Source organism: Miniopterus schreibersii (assembly GCF_964146895.1).
Source record: "Miniopterus schreibersii genome assembly, chromosome: 16".
Classification (NCBI taxonomy): domain Eukaryota; kingdom Metazoa; phylum Chordata; class Mammalia; order Chiroptera; family Miniopteridae; genus Miniopterus; species Miniopterus schreibersii.
Genome location: NC_138116.1, coordinates 28,052,539 through 28,073,034, shown reverse-complemented (window position 1 = coordinate 28,073,034; position 20,496 = coordinate 28,052,539). Strand labels below are relative to the sequence as shown.

Below are 20,496 nucleotides of genomic sequence, written 5' to 3'. Positions count from 1 at the left end.
TTCCCTGTTTGTCCTGGGATGCAGCTTCAGGCTTGCAGACGAAGAGCTTGCTGAGGGTACAGGATCTGATAAAGCTGGGAGCCACGTGGGATTGAATTGGTGACATCTAGGTGGAAAGAGTTATGTGAGCACTAGGGGTGATTTTAATTACACAGCCCCTCAGCCTCCAGTCAGGGGGCCTGGCTGCCTGATGCCCACTTGACTGGTCCATCTGGTGCTCAGCTGGAGTCATGGCACTGGCATGAGCCAAGCTCATTAATTATCATCTCTTCTTAGCCCAGGATCTCTTGGTAAGGAGAGAACCCCAGGAGGGCTGCCTGCTCACCACTGGCTGCACACATCTGGGCGGGCACAGCCAAGCCTGTCATTGTCCTCTTTCCTCAGATGTCCCTGATCCTGATCTTGTCTGAGACGCTTGGAGGCTTTCCACTGTTACCCTTCTTGCAGTTCCAGGGCTGGAGGGAGCACCTTTAATGAGGGGCCCTGCCAGCCCCAGCTGAGGAGCCCACACTAGAACCTTGGGAACAGGCTGACATCTTGGATGGGAGCAGGTAGAAGCAGTGCCACCTGGGAGGTACCTACCTCCTCAGAGACAAAGCGATCCCAAGAAATGGCTTGCAGAGAGCTGTCCCCCAGACCAGGGTAAACTCTGAATAAAGCCAGACCTCTTCTCCTAGAAGAAGATTTGAACAGAAGTTTCAGGCAAATCTTCACTGTACACCAACATTGTGCCAGGCAGCGTGCTAGGCACTGGGGAGCAGCCCAGAGCTCAGAATTGAAAGATCTGCTGCTCCCCTGCATGGCTGTGGCAGGGCCAAGGAGACCGTGCCTCCCAGGCTGGCATCACATCCTGGGGCTGGAGTTTACTCATCGAAGTCCACTGTGACACTGTGGCCCTGTAAGATTTCACTGCCGTTCCCAATTTACAGAGAGGACTGAGGTTCTGAGAGGTTATGGGAAGTGCCCAGAGTCTGGAGGGTGGATCCGTGTCTTGCTGCACACACGTCCCTACTGTGCTGCAGCAAACTGCTAGGTCAGGGCCGTGTGGCTGTGCTCCGAACTCCATCACTAAGAAGCCTTCTCCCAAGTCATTGGCTTCCTGTGCAGACTTGGTGATGGGGATCCTGATGAGCTACCCGGTGCCCTGAACCATATGGCTGGCCTGGCTGTGGGCCTCGAAGGGTGGCTGTCCCTGGGGGTTCTGACCCCTCACTGGGCTCTCGTGAGACGGGCAGTGTGAGAGGCCCCGAGACGAATCACCTGGCAGGCATTCTCACACTTGGGGTCTCAGGGTCCCTGCACTCTGTTCCCCACCTGGGCTTCATAATTAGTAACATGTCCTTGCCAGTCCTTGCCATCTGATGACCAGAGCTGAGCCCTGGGGAGCCAGCCTCACTCATTCTGCGTGTCTCTGTCTTTCCCAGGGCAGCGAGGTGCCAGGCTCCACCTTTGCTGATGGCGAGCTGCTCCCCAGGGAGCCTGGCTTCTTTCCTGAGGATGAGGAGGAGGCTATGACACTGGCCCCGCCCGAGGGTCCCCCAGAGTCCGACATGGACAGCCCCATGGAGAGCACCCAGAGCCTGGAGGGGTCGGTTGGAAGCCCTGCCGAGGAGAAGGACGGGGGTCTCGGGGGCCTGTTCCTGCCAGAGGACAAGTGAGTTAAAACTGTCTGCGACCCCATGTGTGACCCCTGGGCCCAGAGGTGTGGTTCTCAGGAGGGGTCTCCTGGAAGTAAACACGAGGTGCACTCAGGATTCGCATCACAGGCCTAAGTTTCATGGGTGTTCTAAACAGCAAAAATTCTAAGCAGCCTAAATGCTCAACAGTAGGGCTAGTTCTAGAATTTTAGGCAACCTTGCAAAGTCAAGCTGAATTGACTGTTTAATGATATGGGATATCTGATCTCAATTATTTTTTAAAAGGCAGGTTACAAAGATATCAGTGAGGTATGATCTTAGTTTTGTTAAAAAATTATATATATATAAAAAATAGTTATATATATATAAATGCCTAGGAAAAATTATTCCAGAAAATCAGCAGTTCTTTCAGGATGGTGAGATTATTGATTGTTTTAATTACCTCCCATATTTGCTATATATTCTGTATTTTCTTTATTGCTCGTGTGTTCTCATAATCAGAAATGTTATTTTAAAGTGATATTAAGACCTAGTGACTTCACAGTGGTCCCTGGCATTCTTTTAGTTGGTGTCACCTTTTAGTTGGTGTCAGCAGAGGGAGGCCCTCTCCTCCCAGCCCTCTCTCTGTCCCTGGAGGGATGATGCAGCTGAGGGGGCTGTGACAGTTGGGAGTTGGCATCCTATATATCAGGAGAAGGTAAGGTCACAGCTGACCTTGAGATTTGGAGAGGCAGGGGAGGGGTTCCCATATCAATCAAACCATAGGAAACTGTCGATTTTTAATAATTTTTAACCTTTAAAAAAAGGCAGTTTCATACGGTTCAACCTAATACAGTTCCACAGTGCAGGAGTTCTCAAACTCGGGGCTCTGGGAGCTCTTGAGACGGGCCTGTGGAGTTTATCCACGTGCTGCCTGGGAGAAGCGCGCAGCTGTACCTGTGACCAGCCACCCAAGGACAGACACCTGGTCACCACCTGGTCACCTGTTGGCCTTTTGGCTAATCATTTGCCACTTGATGGTTCCCATTGATTCCTGGGGCCACCAGTCACCAGGAGGCAGCCAGCAGCAGGTGCCAAGTTTAGTAAAATCTATAGATGCAGCAAGGAGTGTGATTAACTCAACCCGAGGTGCTACGGAACCTGACGGCAGATAAGCAGATGCAACTGAGTGGAGGTACTGGGAGACTTCATCTTCAGCACCTTGTCATCAACACTGCGATTCTTAGATAGAGCCTGGGGTTCCTCTGGGGCACAGCTTGGGAACCATTGCCTTAACCCATTACACACTCGTTTCAGGTCTGTGAGTGTGGAGGCTCAGGAGGTTGGAGAAACCCTAACTTATGCGTAATACCCAAGGATTACTGCAGAATGACTCACGGGCAGATATATCTTGGCAGGTGATGAGCTGGACTTCCCTGTGTTCTTAGGTTATAGACAGGGCACCACCAGCTCTGATACTGTCACCGGCCACACCATGGGTCACCTATGGGAGGCGCAGGATCTCTGACCCGTGTTCCTTGGAGTTAGGCTTCTTTGGACTAGAAATCCCCTCTGTAAACTGGGAGAAGCATCTCATCTGGTAGCTCACTGTTATTTGTTTTAAAACTTTGTTTCATTATTAAAGAAGTACAAGCCAATTAAATAGAACTTGGGAAAGTGAGAGTGGAGGGAATTTCCTCACCCCAAGCCAAGCTCCGTTACCACTTCAATTGTTTTATTTCCAACTTTTCCTTATGCTGTGTAGACCTTTATCATGCTCAATCTTACTGTATCTAGAATTTTATGTCCAACTTTAACATCTAGTATTTTTCCACATTGCCAATATTTTTATAAACCTTTCAACAATGATCAGATAGTCCATAGTTTAATATTTTAATGTATTATAATTTAATAAGTATAACTTAAGGTAGCTGGAGGTGAGCCATTAGGCTATAAGCAAGGTTTGCTGCCCTAGAGGAGCAGGGGTTTGAATATCTCTCGGACAGAAACAGTTTCTGTGGTGAGATACTTCCCTTAAGATAAGGTCCCAAAAGTGTTCTTACCAGGTCACAAGGTACACACTTAATCAGGCCCCCGGCCTCTGTAGGACCAGTGGACCTCCTGGTAGGACTGGTAGCTTTCCCCACCCCAGGCTGTGGCCCCATTAATGGGCAGCCCTTCTCTAACACCAGGTCCCAGGGCCACACGCCATCCATGACGACGTCAGACCTCTCCACACACTCCACCACCTCGCTCATCAGCAACGAGGAGCAGTTTGAAGACTACGGAGAGGGGGATGACGTGGACTGTGCCCCCAGCAGCCCCTGCCCTGACGACGAGACCAGGACCAACGTCTACTCGGACCTGGGGTCTTCAGTGTCTTCCAGGTGGGCCCCTTGGTCTGGAATGGTGTTTGGGGTTCAGGAAAAGTGGCAGAACCATCCTAGCCTCATCCCCGAAGGGTTCAGTGGGCAGAGTCCTGAGCTACATGGGTTCTGCTCCTGGGGTTTGGGGGTGCTGCATTTGTCCCTGATTGGGGGTCTGGAATTTCTCCTCCCTCCTCCCATCTTAGGGAAGAAATAGAATTAACCATCCTGGGAGGCTGCAGGCCCGGGGGTCTTTGTTGTCTTGTTTTCTAGAACCTCGGTATTGAAAGATTCTTCCAGGTGGCATACCTTATACCTTCCCACACCCGAGTCATTACTTCCTCAGACATTAGCTCTCAGTTGCCTTATCTGTGAAGTAGGTACAACTCATTGGCTTCTTCTCTTTGAGAGTTTTGGAGGAGGGGAGATCCGGTGCTGTCCTCCCACTCCCCACCCTCAAGCACACACACACAAGGTCCCCAGGTATTGGGGAACGCAGTAAAATAAGCTCAGCAGGATGGGGTGGGCACCAGACTGGATGGCCATTAAGAAGAAATCACCTTCTCTCTCACGAATCAGTGCTGGGCAGACACCTAGGAAAATGCGGCACGCGTACAACAGCGAATTGCTGGATGTCTACTGCTCTCAGTGCTGCAAGAAAATCAACCTGCTGAATGACTTGGAAGCCCGACTAAAAAACCTGAAGGCCAACAGGTGAGGCCCCCACCCAGCATGGGGGTGGGTGACCAGGTGGGGGCAGGTCACCAGGTGGGGGCAGGACGCCAGGGTGAGGGCCAGGAGGGGAAGCAGCAGGGAGGTGAGAGCACTCAGAATGGGGTTGATCCTTGGGGTCTGTGTTTTTTGCAACAGGAAAATCAGGGTGCTGCTTCTCAGGACCAAGCTGATTAGTAAAATCCCACCGGTGGGCTAGAAAAAGGCTTGGCCCGCACTGTGGTATCTTGTAGCCAGGACAGAGGAAGGGGAGACCAGAGCCCCGCCGTTAAATGACCGTCTCTCCCCCCTCTCTCTTTCTTTCTTTCTCTGTAGCCCCAACCGAAAGATTTCTAGCACAGCCTTTGGACGGTAAGGTCCCCCTCAGGGGAGGACAGGTTGAAGCTGTCCCTGCTGCCAGGGTGGCCAGCTCCATGCCAGCAGTCTAGACCCAGGCGGTGCCCTGCGCCCTGTATGTGGCTGAATGAGCAGAGGGGAAAGCCGCGTGCCAGGCAGTGCAGGCAGAGCCACCAGAAAAAGAAAGGCCAGCCTCCTGTCCGTCCCCATGATGACTGCCTTGTCCCTTCTGGCAGTCATCAGCATCTGCAAACCCTCAGCTGCCTCAGCCTCAGACGGGCACACGAGGGGGGCCCTGGAGACACAGCCCACTTCTCAGCTTTCAGTGCCCTGCCCTGTGCTCTGGAGCTGGCAGCTGTACCAACAGAGACCCTGGGCTTCCTGCCAGGAGAGGTAGGCGTGGTAGCTGCTCAGAGTTAAATCCCACATAGCTGACTTCCTGGGACTACCAGGATCCCACTCTGGTTCTCCTGCAAACTGGCCTCAGGTCCACTCTTAGGGCTCTGGGAGTTGCCGGTGAACACCCAGGCTGTGGCCCAGGAGCTGGGCTGAGACAGCCTCTTAGTGGGACCCTGGCTGCTGCCTATCAGGGAGTGGGAAGTGGGAGCCCCTGGGGAATGGCAGCTTGGTTTTGCCTCAGGCAAGAGCTACAGCATCTTCCTGTTTCCATGTTTCCCATCTCACGCCCCAACCCACTGCCCAGCACAATCTGGGTGGGTCTTCCTCCTTTTGCCTTTCCCCAGGGTCCCCAGAGATATAGCAGGAGCTGGCCTGGTGGAGGGCACTGAATTCTGCTTACTGGGTGGCCTCCAGGGCCCAGACCTTCTGCTGGGACCATGGAGCCAGGCTGCCTTCACTGGGCGGTTTTCCAGCTGGAAGGGGTGGGGGGCTCTGGTCACTTGGTAGCTACACCTGTGTGAAAAGGGTTCTGAAGCATCAGGAAAGAGCCATGATGGGTTGGCCATGTCTTCCAGGGCTCAGGGGTGTAGCAGCCCATCTGCCATCCTCTGTGCTGGATGATCTTGTGAGTTCAGAGGTCAGGCAGCTCTTCTCCCCTGGGTGGGTAAGGACAGCCTCCTTAGAGGGGGTTCTCCCCCTCACCGGGGATACTGGGTGCTCACACAGCCCATGACCTGAGTCTGAGCCCCAATCCCCAGAGGGCCTCTGCAGCCAGACACACCTCCCTCCACCCCGCAGGCAGCTCATGCACAGCAGCAACTTCAGCAGCAGCAATGGCAGCACTGAGGATCTGTTCCGGGACAGCATTGACTCCTGTGACAATGACATCACGGAAAAGGTGGGCCCTGCGTGGAGGAGTGACTTAGTGTGTACATGCTCCCTGGGGGTGGCAGGGATGCCTTCTGGGGGCTTGGGAGACCTGTCCCTTCCCAGGATCCCATGGGCACATCCATCCCCACCCCTCTCCCCACTCCCACAAAGCATGACTATGCTCTTCACACACAGTTGGAGGGCCTAGCCATCAGTCCCATGGTTCTAGGTTCTCAGTCCTGGGGACTCAATGGTCTTATCCATTCACCTCTGCCCCCTATTGTAGGTGAGCTTCCTGGAGAAAAAGGTGACAGAACTGGAGAATGACAGCCTGACCAATGGGGACCTGAAGAGCAAGCTGAAGCAGGAGAACACCCAGCTGGTGCACAGGTCAGGGGCTGTGGCCTAACTTTGGGGGCGTTGGCTGTGACTCTGGGGAACGGAGGGCTCTCCCTGTTGCTAAGGTCTATAAGAGGAGCTAGAGGAGGTAACCTGCATGCCAGCTCTGAGGGTCCATGACACATCATGGCTCTACCCTTGCTACATGGGTCTGCCCATGCAGGGTGCCCAGGAGGACAGGTCTTTGGGGACAGGAAGATAGGTAGGAACCTGACCTTGACCCTCCAGTTCTGCAGCCCCAGAGCATGTCTAAGGCAGAAGTTTGGGGATCCACTCCCCTGTCTCTGTCCTACAATGATAAGAGCCTGACCTGCCTTCCTGGGGACCAGCCTTGCACAGGGAGAGGCCTGCACTGAGTTAGTATGCTGCCTGTGGGAAAAGTCCCGGCGTTGCTGTTCCCTCCTCCCCATGGAGGTCCACTGAACACGATGTTCCCCAACACTGACTGTAATACGTTAGTGCACATAGCGTTTAGTCGTCCTCACAGGATAGGTTAAACTTGTTAAACTGATCCCCGCCCAGGTACTGATCCTCAACCTGTAGGGCCCAAAGATGGGCCATTTGAACCACCCCCAGAAGGCCAGCCTCATGGAGGGACTCTTGCCAGTGAAATGTGCCCCAGATTGATGTACCACCTAGGCCACCAGTAGTGGGGTTATAACATCCATAATAGGGCCTGGCCCTTTCCCAGGTCTGGCATGCTCAGGGCCACTAGCCAGGAGTCAGGATGCCCAAAAGCTGGATTATTGACTAAAGGGGCACTGGCCAGGAAGGGAGAGAGCAAAAAGAGGAGGTGAGACCTGAGAGCTGTTTCATTCAGCTGTGGCGAGGCCTGTCATCCCTCCCGCCCTCCCTCTGCCTGCCCCTGGAGTCCCACCTTCTCAGGCACAGCCTCGCCCCACTCTGGGGCCTGCCTCTCCGTGGCATGCATGGCTGACACACCTCTCCTTGGGTGCCATAGTTTCCCTGACTCACCTGTCAGCAAAGTTGCTGGCCCTCAGGCCTGACAAACAGGCCACTACCTCCCACAGTAGAGGAGTTAGTGACTTGGCATCCAGGGCTCCCCATGGCTACAGCCTGGGTTGGGGTCAGAAGACACCGGCTATGGGACCTGGCCCTGGACTGGATGGGTTCTGCTCCCCTCTCCCCAGGGTGCACGAGCTGGAGGAGATGGTGAAGGATCAGGAGACAACGGCCGAGCAGGCCCTGGAGGAGGAGGCACGGCGACACCGCGAGGCCTACAGCAAGCTGGAGAGGGAGAAGAGCACCGAGATCGAGCTGTTGCACACCAGGTGGGCCCCGTAGGGTCGCCCGCCCTGGGGGACTGCGCCTTCCCACAGAGCCTTCTGCCTTCTGCCACTCTCTCATACTTCTGGGACAGACTGTGGGGCAGGCGCTGCTGTCCCCATTTTATAGATGGGAGAACTGAGCCAGAGGGAAAGCCTTGTGTCCTGATAATTCTACTTTTGATACCTGAACATGTGGACATGTTCTCTAGCAGGTGTGTAAAAGAATGTTCACATCAGGTAAAACTGGAAACTACATCATGTTTATCAACCAGAGAATGGATAAAAACCCCAAAACCAACAGTGTTGCCCTGATTCCTGGGCTGGGACTAATGCCCAGGCTTGGAGCTCCCCCTGCTGTCAGATCCCTCACTCACCCTGGGCCCCATGGGCCAAGGGAAGTGGAAAAGTTGGGCCATTGTAAGGGCCCCTGGGCCTCTGGTATAGGCATTAGAACCCGAGGCAGGCAGGGAGAGGAGTATTGACCTGGGATTCTGGGTTGGTGACCCATCAGTTCCATGAGCTTGGAACATACTGTGTCACTTCCCTGAGCCTCAGTTTCCCCAGCTGTCATCCCTCCCTGCCTGCCCCACAGAGTGCCTGTGAGCCTGTGCACATCAGAACACTGCTAACTGAGGGCTATGATGATGCCCCAGGGCTGCCTTCACCACTGACCCAGGCCGGGGAGGCCACCTGGGCCCCTGGCAGAGAGGACAGCTACCCCCGCACCCCTCAGTCCCCCTCAGGCCTCAGCGCCTGAGCTGAGCCTTCTCAGTGTCTGCTAGGCCCCTGGGGTGGAAGGTGGGTTGGGAGGTAGGCTCTCACCTTGCACTCGTGGCCAGCAGCAGGTGCTTCCCTGCCTGCGGAGGTCAGGCAGGACCAAAAGGAACTTGTGCACTTGGGGTCCCTCTACACTTTGGCAAGGAGACCTCCTGACTCCCCTGTGCCTGAGACCGGTTTATTAACTTTATCGACCTGGGGTTCATCTAAGTTTTCACTCATGTTCTAGAAGCTGTTGTTTGCATGTTTCTGAAGGCTGATCCCTCGTTAAGCGTCACTGTTCTGTCTGCTTCTGACAGCTGGCCAGGTGGGCTGGCCTGAGAGGTGTCTGGGAGCAGGTGGTGGAAGAAGACAGTGAGTGTGGGCTAAAGGCCAAAGCGCAGAAAGATGACCCTCTTGGGAACTGTCTTCTAACCCATGCCCCTTGCACAACTCCAGGGGGTGCTGTTCACATAGAATATGCAGACCGTGCTCCCAGAGTCATTCGGTGTGCTTTGTTCCTCACATCCACCATCTCAAGTTCCCCATGAGGTGGCCTCAACAGAGTGCATGTCTGAATTCCTGTCTAGCCTGGCCTGGGAGCCTCTCCTGGGGACCCTGGAGGGACATGGAGGCCAGGAGGCAATTTCTGCAGGAACAAGGAGGTGAAGTGGGAAGGAGAAGGAAGGCTCTGCCAGAATCCGTGTCAGAAATGACCCTGCACAGTTCTGGTGCCACTGACATCCCAACTCACCTGCTCCTGTTCTTCGGACATTTAAAACCTACCTGGTCACCTGGGCTGTCTTTTCATGGGGTCACAGTAGGACAGTCCCTGGTGAATGCTAACGTAGAGGATTATGACTATTGGAGCCAATCCCTGTGGGTGTCAGAGGCAGCTGTAGTGAGCTCTCAGAGGGAAGAGCCCTGGGTGAGCCCTGGGGGGAGAAAGGAAAACATACGGCCAGTGCCTTCAAATTGCAGATCCCAACAGCAGGGCCCTGTCACGGCCGCCACTGGATGACTTCTCTCCCTTGGGAGAAAACATGCCCCCTCCTTTGTTTCAGGCCTAAGGATGCCTGTAAAGAGAATCTTATGTTCTTACAAATGGAGTGTCTCCTTTTATCAAGAAAAATAAGAATAATTCGGTGTCCTTACCATTCTGCCGTGGATGGGAAGCTCAAGGCTGTCATCATCTGGAATAATTATTTTTATTCTCTCTCTCACTTTCTGGTATCTTTCCTCCTCCAGGGAGTGGAGGATCGCTGCAGATTGTCAAACCGTCAGGTGACCTCCATTTCTGACATTTTTGTCCCCCTTTCCCCAGGGTGCAGCAACTAGAGGAAGAAAATACAGAGCTTAGAACAACAGTGACTCGGCTCAAGTCGCAGACAGAGAAACTGGATGAGGTGAGCAGCCGGCCCGGGCCTCTCTCAGGCTCGGGTCTGAGACAGATCCACAGAGCGGCAGTGTTGGCCATCAGAGGTTTTTAGTTTCTAGTTTCTGAAATTCTAATAAAATTGCCCTAGGAAAAAAGGCAATAAAATATAAATAATAATTCATCTTTCTATATTTCTGATTTTCCAAATTTTCTATAGTGAATATATTTCCTTATAGAATAGGGGAAAATAATAAAAAAGAGAAAAGGTTAGCTTCTAGACGTTCGGGCTGCCACCTTCTAGCCAAGGTTCATCTGGCATCAATGAAGGACTTCAGAGGCCGGAGGTTTTCCCAGCCTTGTTTCTAGAATCCTAGGGGATCCGGACATTTCTCTAAGCTGTGACTCGGAAGGCTCCGCCTGGGGGGCTGGCCTGGCCGCCCAGTGGGCCCCTCCGGGGACTTCCCACCGACCTGGTCTCCCTGGCCCCAGGAGCGGCAGCGCATGTCCGACCGGCTGGAGGACACCAGCCTGCGGCTTAAGGATGAGACGGACCTGTACAAGCGCGTGATGGACAAGCTGCGGCAGAACCGCCTTGAGTTCCAGAAGGAGCGGGAGGCGACGCAGGAGGTGGGTCCCAGGCCAGAGGGCTCCGGGGTTCCCCCCGGGCCCCTGCTCCCGCCAACCGGCCTCTCCCCCACGCAGCTCATCGAGGACCTGCGGAAGGAGCTGGAGCACCTGCAGATGTACAAGCTGGACTGCGAGCGGCCGGGCAGGGGCCGCAGCTCGTCCTCCGGCCTGGGCGAGTTCAACGCCAGGGCCCGCGAGGTGGAGCTGGAGCACGAGATCAAGCGGCTTAAGCAGGTGGGATCCAGTGTCCAAGGCCCCACGGGTGGGCTTCCTGTGAGGGGACCGAGAGCTGTAGCACCACCCTTCCACACACGCTGTCTGCTCCACGCAACAACCTGGCTGTCAGGGCTGCTCGCCCTCTTCTCACAGCTCAGGCAAGGTGGCTTATGTCTAGGCTATGGCTGATGGAAATTTCTGGGTCTTTCCTTGGCATCCATAGAAAGAAATAGACACCACTCTTCTGTCCTGGGCATGTGGGGTGGAGAATGAGACTCTCCCCAGCTGAAAATTAGTGCCTCCCTGTGTGGGGTCTCCTAGCAGACCCCTAGCCCAACGTTCCATTTCATATGGCTTCTGGGAACACTCCTATAATTGAGACCAATGAGGAGTGGGGGACATGGTATCATGAGGGGCAGTGACCTAGCTTATCCTGGCCCTGGGGGCAGGAGAGCGATATATAAATTACACCCCTGAGTTGGCTCCACCAAGGCAGCGATGCTGGTGTTCACTCTCCCACAGCAATCCTAAAACCCACTCTTCTCATCCACAAGGGGGCGCCCAAGGTACCAGGTGTGAGCTGTTAGGAGCCTTTAGGCAAAAGCTAGAGCATGGGGCAGGTGAACAGAGTCGGCAGGGCACTGTGGGTGGCGTGCTGGGGAGTGAGGACGCACCTGGAAAGAGCTCCCATGAGCAGGATTCCTGACCCGGCTACAGGAGGAGCCAAGGAGATGAGCCACCCTGCCAGCCCAGAGACACTAGAACATCGCTTTTCCTCACCAAGGGCCAGTGTTGGAGGAGCCACCGGGTGGGCAGTGTCCCCACACAAGGCCTCAGGGGCTCCATTCTGGCTCACCCACCCCCAGGGAGGAAGGGGTGGCCAGAAACAATGCTCCTGCCTGGAGACTTGGCTCCACTGAGCAGGGCTGTGACTTCTAAGAACCCTATGACCCCCAGGACCCAGTCCCCGTCCCCCAACCTGGCAGAGGCCACATCATCTATTAGTGTCCTGACATGACGCACGCCTGACGAGAGGGCACTGATGGGAGCCAGGAGATAGTGGATGCAGACAAGTGGGTTTTGGTGGGTTCTGGATGCTTCCAGGAGCTGATATGGCCTGTGTCCCACTCACAGGAGAATCATAAGCTGCGGGATCAAAATGATGACTTGAATGGACAGATCTTGAGCCTCAGCCTCTACGAAGCAAAGAACCTCTTTGCCACCCAGACCAAAGCCCAGTCTCTGGCTGCGGAAATAGACACAGCCTCGCGTGATGAGGTAACATGCCCATTGGCTCTTGCTCTCACTTTGGGGCCTGGTCCTCCTCTGAGTCCTGCCCCATCCCCACCTGCCACGATGTCAAGCCCCAGGCTGCCCAGAGCAGGAAAAGCAGACCATGGCCTGGCCCCCAAGAGTCCCCGTCTGCAACTACCCTAAGCGACAGGGTGGAGCTGTAGGAAGTTAAGTCCGCTCTGATTTCCTGCATGTGGTGGGAGGAGCTCCGGTTTGGGATCTGGGTGGAATTTGAGCCTTAGCCAGAAGTGTGCCAAAATGGCCAGTTGATTTCATTAATGTGTAGCCTAGGGGAGTCTGTAACTCCCCTCCTTTAAGCCAGGAGGGGGGGACATAGCATTTCTTGAGTACCTGCTGGCAGTATGTCTTCACTTAACCTTCAGGGGCTGTCTGAACAGATTGGGGGCCAGGACACACAATCACCAAGTCTGTGGCGGGAGAGGGACCCAGGCCTCTAGCACCAGAGCCTGCTCTCTGCCCCACTGGGGCATGGTTATAAAAGTTCATGTCTCCAAAATACTCCCATTACATTTTAACATGAATCTAAGACAGTCACTAAACCCCTTACCTTGTGTTTGGGACACAGAATTTAGCTGACCCCTAACCTCTGGAGCACCCAGGTGAACCGGAGAGATGCAGCATTTCAGTGACATCCTAAAGAACTGTCAGGAGTTGACCTGGAGAGGGGCAGTGGCAGGGCCAGGGGTGGCAAGGGGGCCATTCCAGGCAGAGGAGACAGCCTTACAAGTCTTAGGGCCATGAGACTTTGGATGTCTGTCTTGATTTTAAATGCCTGTGGCCAGTGTTCTCAACTGTTACCAAAAGCTTAACCCACACCTGGCTCTCTCCACATACCAGTTAAATCAGAATCTCTGGGTGTGGGGCCTGGGCATCTGCATAATTCACACTCCTCGAGTGTGAGCCGAGCCAGGCTTTAGGCTCATGTCCTGACATCCGAGTGCTGAGGTTGGCATTGGGGCCACCTTACCTGGAGTCTCCCGAGCTCTGTCTTTGGGCACTGGCTCATTGTGAGCCCAGGCACCTGGCTCCGGCCAGGCCAGCCTCTGACCATCTCTCATTACCATCAGCTCATGGAAGCCCTCAAGGAGCAGGAGGAAATCAACTTCCGGCTACGGCAGTACATGGACAAGATCATCCTCGCCATCCTGGACCACAACCCCTCCATCCTTGAGATCAAACACTGAGACAAGGGAACTGGCTGCAGAACGGCCTTGGGACCCCATGACCCCAGGACGAAAGGGCAGACCCTGCCTGAGGATGCAACCCCGGCCAGGCCTCAGACACACACTGTAAATGTATCTCTGGCCACCATGTAATGTGTACTGGTGTGGATGTGGGGACGCCGTGTGCACAGCAGCGGGTGAGCGTGGGGCCATGTGTGGGGTGAGCGCCGTTAGCTTTTCGTGCACTTTGTGGTCCCTTTGCAGGGGCAGGGGGTCCTGGAGGTTGTGGGGGGCAAGGTCTGCAATCAGGAGTTACTGTAATAACAAGAACTGGAAGCTTGTGTTTCAAATACTGGATAAAGTGATTCTACCTCTGGGGATGAAGTTTAAGAAACACTCTAGGGAGACCGGCTCCCTCTCCCCACCCCGTTCGTTCTGGAAGCAGGAGCAAAATTGTGACCTTTTCCAGGAGTTCAAATGCCCAACAGCTGTGGCCACCCTTTGAAGTCCAGGTGCTCGAGCTCAGAGAGAAGGAAGGGACATTTAGGGGGAACGTGAGGCGGGACCCCCACCAGTCCCCTCCCCGGCCGGCAGCCCCCAGGATGCTTTTGCGCCATGTGTCCAAAGGACTTGGGCTCACCGCGGAGCCACCTTCACTCTGAGTTCTTGGCATTTTTGGAGTCCTCTGTGCACTTCCCCTTCCCTGCTTACCTACCTCTCCCTTCCTGTTTTTGCTTTGTTTTTAAGGCCATGAAAAATTAGCAGTATTCACTTGTCTGTAAAGTGAAGGGATTAAAAGGGAGGAAGAGGCTGAGGGACGGGGGTGGTGGTGGTGCTGAAGGTAAGTGTGGGCATCGGGCAACCAAAGACCTGGTTTTCAGGGAGGAGCAAGCTCACCTCTCCTCAGTTACCTTCTGCTGGGTGCACTTTAAAAGAGAAGCCAGGATGGGCCGTCCAGCTCTTCTGCGGGCTGGGAGGGCGCCTTGGTCACCACCCTGTTCGCACAGCCTGGTGACAGCAGGCCTCAGGTTTGGGTGTTCAGAGCCAGGGTCCTGGGTTTGCTCAGCTAGTAGGGAGACCCCTGCGTTCCAGCTTTTAGAAACACACCTGCGTTTGGGCCTCAGCCAGTGGGAAACTAATGCTGTCCAGGTGGGAGACACATTTGGGGAAGTTTCAGGGAAGCCTTAGTCTTCCATCCCCGTGACACGTGTTGGAGTTCACACTCTGGGTTTTTAATGGGGTCTTTTGTTTTGGCAGCTGGGAATAGATATGGTACTTTCCTTTGAGTTTTTTCAGTGGTTCTCAATTTTGTGTGGCTGATTCATGCCCTTAATCCAAATATATATAAACACGTATGGTCTTTATTATTTTCCCCTGCAGTTTGCTTTCGTTAGCACTTCTAGTATAAAAGGGAAGGTTTGGGCACGTTGAGGAGGGAGCGGAGGGGAGTGTGCAGAGAAGACAGGAGTAGAGAGTGAAGAGGGCTCCTGGGGGCTTGGGTGTGTTCCCTGCTCACAAAGGCAGGGCTGTGGCCAAGACCGGCCTTCGTTCCAGTCCAGTCAGCTTTTGTTTTTGTTGGATTTTGTGATTTCTTCTTAAGCATATGTTCGGGATTTGTTTCATGCCGCAAATCATGGGGCTGCATTGGATTGATCCAGGAGTTCAGGGCCACCCACACCAGGAAGACCAGGGCAGGGGTCCGTCTTCTGGGAATTTCTCAACCCCTTAGGACACTGGTCTCCTTGGGCTCCCCTGAGGATGTGAGAAGTGGCAGTGGAAAGAAGGCATAAGGAGTGGGTCTCTTGAGAATTTGCTAATAGGAAGGAGTGGCGACGAATTGAAGGAAAGGAAAGAGGAATCATGGGTTTGGTGTGGGTTTTACATGGGAAAGAGTCCCGCAGAGAGGCCAGCCAGATCCTGACCTGGTCTGTTGGGGGCCCCGGGGATGTTGGATACTAAGAGGTTAGCAGATCCCTTGCCCCTAGGATGGGAGGCCAGATGCCCTCAGGAGCTGGTGAATCCAGCTGTTCTCACTAGCCTGGGGGTTAGCAAACTTGAGTGGGCGCGTGTGCCTGATGCTCACAGTCAGCAGGTGGCATGAGTTGGGATGTGGGAGTGGGATTAGAACAGAGTAGGGGAGGAAGCTGATGGGCGGCCTCAGAAACAGCAGTCACCTGCTCTCACAGCTGAGCAGGAGGGAACACTGGCTCTGTGAGGTTTGCCTCTGGTCTGTTTTCACCTGGGCGGATGAGGGTTGCCCAGCTCCTCCCCTGTTAGTAGCCAAACCGACACCCGGCCCACAGCCAGGAGGCTCCAGGCGCTACTACACCGGCGAGTCTGACTCCTGGCCCAGCCGCGTCCTGGTAGTCAGGAAGACACCGCGTGGGCCCTTCTGTTACAATGAGGGACTAAGTAACCGACAGAGGCCTCCAGGGACATGTGGGGGCTGTGGATCAGGGAGAAATTAGCCCCCTTCTTGTGCTCTGGGTAGAGGGTGTTTAATGCATTAGCAAATTTAAACCTAAAAGCTAATTTTAGATGTGATTGTAACAGTTTTTGGATGGTCACCATGCCAAGGAAATGACTGTGTTGTCCTGACAGATCTACAGTGACTCTTAGAAGGCTGAGTGGGTTTTAGATTGAGGAGAAGGGCCATTCAGTGCTGTCATCCTCCCAACCTTTCTTCCTCTGGGACTAGGACAGCCCCTCTAGGGCTGTGATTCAGGCTGGGGAGACTGAGGCATGCCTGCTGAGGAGCCTCAAGCTAGGGTGCCATGCCCTCCCCGGTCACTTCGAGCAAGCCCTTCCCTTCACTGACCCTGGGGACCTCCAGGTCCTGGCCTCCTGCTCTGTGTGTGTATGAAAAGGCAAAGAGCAGGAGAGGCGGGACCATGGACCGGCCCACCTGCATGGCAGGGCAGCTCGGAGGCCCTTCTGCCACACTCTGCTCTCCACCTGGAAAAATAGGCTACTTTCTAGAAAGGTGTGTTTCTGAAAGCGTAAACCCTGGCGAAGCATGATGCCACATGACTTTGATGCTCCGACCCTGTGCTGTTATTACCATTGCAACTGTAACGGAGGGATGTCTGCTCCGAGCCACCAGGACGGGCTGCCTGGGAATGGCATCCCAGGGCCACCCCTGCAGGATCCAAGTGTTGTCATCCCAGGAGCCCGAGCCTCCTGCTGGACCCTCTGCTCTGCTGTGCTGCACAGCTGTGTTTTGTGTGCATGGTTTGGGGTCATTGTCCTTGTGCCTTTTTCTTCCCCGTCTCCACTGTACAGGACTTTCCACGTTGCCACTGCCCCTTTTCTACACCCTCTCGTTTGCCCGGCCCTTCCCGAGCCCTGTAAATGTGTACATAGTGTTCCTCCCACTTTGTGTCCAGGTGCCTCCCCCACGTAGGGCCTGCTCCCACCAGGCCTCCCGGCGCGCTCCCCACGAGGATCAGGCTCTGCTGCCCCTCCCCTCCCTCAGTCATGCAAACGCGGTCACTTTGTACAGAACTTTCCATTGTGGTCTTAAGCTTAGGGGGCTTGGGCCCACTTGGTCCCTCATCTAGCCTGCTGCTAGTTTAGACGCCGTGCCCACCAGGAAAGGGTGACTGTGTAAAGCAGCCTCCCACAAACCTCTCCCTGTGTTGGTGTCGATATTTATAGAAAGCAGAGTGTACCTCCCGCACCTGGGCTTCAGCCCCGCAGGGGTGTCCCGGGTCTGCCAGCTCCGTGGGCCCGTTGGAGATGCACCTCCAGCCCCAGAGGAAGCTCCGGCTGTGTGGCGCCCGGCACTTGGCATCGGGCCTGGGTTCAAGCTGCTGCCATCTGGTGTCTAGAACAGCTTCGGACAGGTGGGCAGAAGGTGCGGAGGCTTCTTGCTGCCGCCTGTGTCTGCCGTTAACAACTGCCAAGCTCTTCCTCGCCTGCTGAAGGTGCTCACACCGGGTGCCATTAAATACCCGACAGACGCCGGGACCACCATCAGACCGTGCGCTGCTGCGGACTCGCTCGCAGCCCGCTGGCTCCCTTCATCCCGCTTCCCTGGCTGGGTCTCCGGGGAGCCCAAATGGAGTAAGCTGTGCTTGTGGCCTCAGGCCCCAGGGTTGGTTAGCTGGTTTTGACTCTCCGTGGAGTTCCACCTGAGCCTTTTGCCCCAGGAGCCTCCATCTGGAAGCAGGCTTAGCTTTCGGGCTCAGGTGAGACCTCTGCCTCCAGGCCCCAGGGTGGGGGGAGGCCCCAAGGCTGTGTCCCAGGGTCCCGAGCTCTCCACCTCCCGCCTGCTTCCAGCCAAAAAGGGGCAGGCTCTCAGGGGAGGGCTCCTTTGGGAACCACTGTACAGACTGAGGTGTAAATAAACAGTTTGCTTTTCTTGCCTGACTTGATGGTGAGTTTCTGTGGTGGGGGAGGGAGGGTGGAAGAGGTGAGGCCTGGTTTTGGGGCTCCTGGGATAGAGCAGGCCTCACCCTGTGTGCAGGGTGGCTGGTGCTGTCCTCTGGGGGCTGCGGGTCACCTGCAGACTCTGGTTTTAGCCTGCTGTCCTAGGAGATGCGGTGTGGACCCCAGGGCTCCTGTAACACCACCATTCCAACCCCGGGGCTGTGAGTTTGAAAAGTTTGTCCTCACTGCAGCCATGTTCCCTCTCCCAGCAGGGGCCTCCCAGGGGTCTCAGCTCACTCCGGTCATTCTAATGAGGTCCCAGGGCCATCTCCCTCCATGCCAACCACTGTGACTCCCCTGGGTCACAGGCCAAGTCCTCCGCTCAGCCTGGTTTCACACTGACCTGCCAAGCCCCAAAGTATCAAGGTGGCCCGAGGTTAAGTGACCCAGGCCCCCAGATTTCTACTCTCGCCTTACCCCTCCCTCTAGTTCTTACAGGGTTCCAGGTGTCAAAGGGGTTCATAGATCACCCAGGCCCAGCTTCTGGAGATGAATCTGCCCTCCTGCTGGCCAGACCTTTAGGACAGGCAGGACCAGAGTCCCGCACTTCTCCAGCAAGGCCTCGTGCCATGGGTCTGGCAGGGCAGCAGACGGCTCGCTGCTCATTGGACTTACATGGCCTGCTGGGCTCTAGGACAGTCGTCTCCCAACACTGGGGGTTGTGTGTTCTCCCAGACCTTACTCCCTCCATCCTAATGTGCCTTCTTTCCTTTCCAGCTAGGGTTGCCAGATTTTGCAAATAAAAATACAGGGGTCCCAATTAAATTTGAATCTCAGAAATCATTTTTTTAGTTTAAGTATGTCCCTTGCAATACTAAAACATTGCTCACTGTATATCTGAAATTCAGATTTAACTGGGCACTTTTTTTTTTCCAATCAGGCAACCCTGTTCCCAACCCTTTCTAGGGCCCCCCTACTACCAGTGAGGTGCCTCCAGTTCCTGGGTGCTTGCCTTGCACCCCAGCTTCAGAAACAGGTTCTTTCTTACTTGGACATTACTTTCTCTGAGATTGTCTGCCGTTACTACCCCAGCCATCCAGAAGCAACTGCTTGCATTTCCAAGAGCTGTAGCCCCCTGCAGCCTGCCTTGGGATGTGTGTAAGAAATATTGAGCCCCAAAAAGGATTTGACATGGAGGTGAACTCGGTATAGTCAAAGAAGTGGAGGGGGAGCACAGTGGTGTCCTGGGGACCAGGGTGGGGACAGGGGCATTGCTAAAGTACCCCAGTATTAACTTCTGATGAGCCATTAACCATTTTCTAAGCACTGACTGTTCACTGAAAGCTTCCTGGACTTGAAACCAGAGGCCTAGGTTTGGGCCCCCACTCCCTGCCTTCCTACTATAGACAGAGCAAGCTATTCATCTCTGGGTCAGTTGCCTCGACTATAAAGCAAAGGAAATGATGGTTCCTTCAGTGAAGCTGTGACTAGGAGAACTGAGTAGCATGTGCCCAGGCCCCAGATGGGGATCTAGTAAGTGCCCACAGAATCAAAATCTGGATTTTACTTAAAAAATATTTTTATTGATTTTTAGAGAGAGGAAGAGAGAGAGAAATACACTGACTGGCTGCCTCCTGCATGGGATCAAGCCCACAACCCAGGCACGTGTCCTGACTGGGAATCGAACCAGCAACCTTTCTGTGCACAGGTTGACACCCAACCAACTGAGCCACACCAGCCAGGACACAAAATTTGGATTTTAGGAGGTAAGACTCATCTTTCCCAAAAGACTCTTATCAAAGTGTCTCCTCTATTGTATTAGTTTTTTAGCACTGTCATAAAAACAAACTGGATAGCTTAAAACAAATTTATTCTCTCACAGTTCTGGAGGCCAGAAGTCCGAAATCAAGGTATCAGCAGGGTTGGTTCTTTCTGGAGGCTTTAGGGAGCATTGGTTCCGGGCCCCTCTCAGCTTCTAGTATTTGCCAGCAGCCCTTGGTGTCCTTAGCTTGTGGCCACACCTTCACATGGCCATCTTCCCTCTGTGTATCTCTGTGTCCAAATTCTGATTTCTTATAAGGACAGCAGACATTGGATTAGGACTCACCCTAATTCAGTATGACCTCAACTGGATCACATCTGCAAACACCCTATTTTTAAATAAGGCTACATTCACAGGCACCGGGGCTTAGGACTTCAACATATCTTAATGGGGGACACAACTCAACTAAGTTTACTATTCTGGAGAGAGGTGGGCGCACTCACTGCTGTGTGCACAGGCCGTGCCTTCTGCACAGACACATTCCCACTCACCAGCCTAGGAGAACGTGTCCTGACCACTATGACAGGTGATGTCATCCCCACGGCTCCTAGAGGTCACAGTTCCGGCAAAGTGTTTCATTGTCAGGTCCTGACAACTCACTGGGCCCTCAAATTTAGGTGCTTTTAGGGTCCTCCATGACCAGGTCAGCCTCCTGAATTGATCAAAAATGTCTGGGCCCCATATCACTCCACCAACCAACTTAATCTGCTGAGCGGCACTGTGTGTGCTAAGCTCTGCCCAGCCCTGGGAACTGGTACAAAAAGACAGCAGAGGCTTCTGTCCTCAGGGAGGGGCAGAGGCACCAAGTGAAAAGCCCGGAGGGCTGTGGGAGCTGGGCGCAA

At 54.3% G+C, this 20,496-nt stretch overlaps 1 protein-coding gene across 1 annotated transcript in view; it reads left to right on the top strand.

Moving 5' to 3' along the window:
- RAB11FIP4 (RAB11 family interacting protein 4) overlaps positions 1–17,824 on the top strand; it is a 38,065-nt gene extending 20,241 nt beyond the window's left edge. The window contains exons 2-13 of the mRNA XM_081162463.1: positions 1,425–1,654; positions 3,809–4,003; positions 4,562–4,696; positions 5,030–5,065; positions 6,248–6,347; positions 6,606–6,709; positions 7,870–8,010; positions 10,088–10,169; positions 10,631–10,768; positions 10,844–11,002; positions 12,119–12,262; positions 13,366–17,824. Coding sequence (XP_081018589.1) covers positions 1,425–1,654; positions 3,809–4,003; positions 4,562–4,696; positions 5,030–5,065; positions 6,248–6,347; positions 6,606–6,709; positions 7,870–8,010; positions 10,088–10,169; positions 10,631–10,768; positions 10,844–11,002; positions 12,119–12,262; positions 13,366–13,482 — 1,581 coding nt within the window. The 3' untranslated portion in view covers positions 13,483–17,824. The remainder of the gene's footprint in view (positions 1–1,424; positions 1,655–3,808; positions 4,004–4,561; positions 4,697–5,029; positions 5,066–6,247; positions 6,348–6,605; positions 6,710–7,869; positions 8,011–10,087; positions 10,170–10,630; positions 10,769–10,843; positions 11,003–12,118; positions 12,263–13,365) is intronic.
- Positions 17,825–20,496: the final 2,672 nt, after the last annotated feature.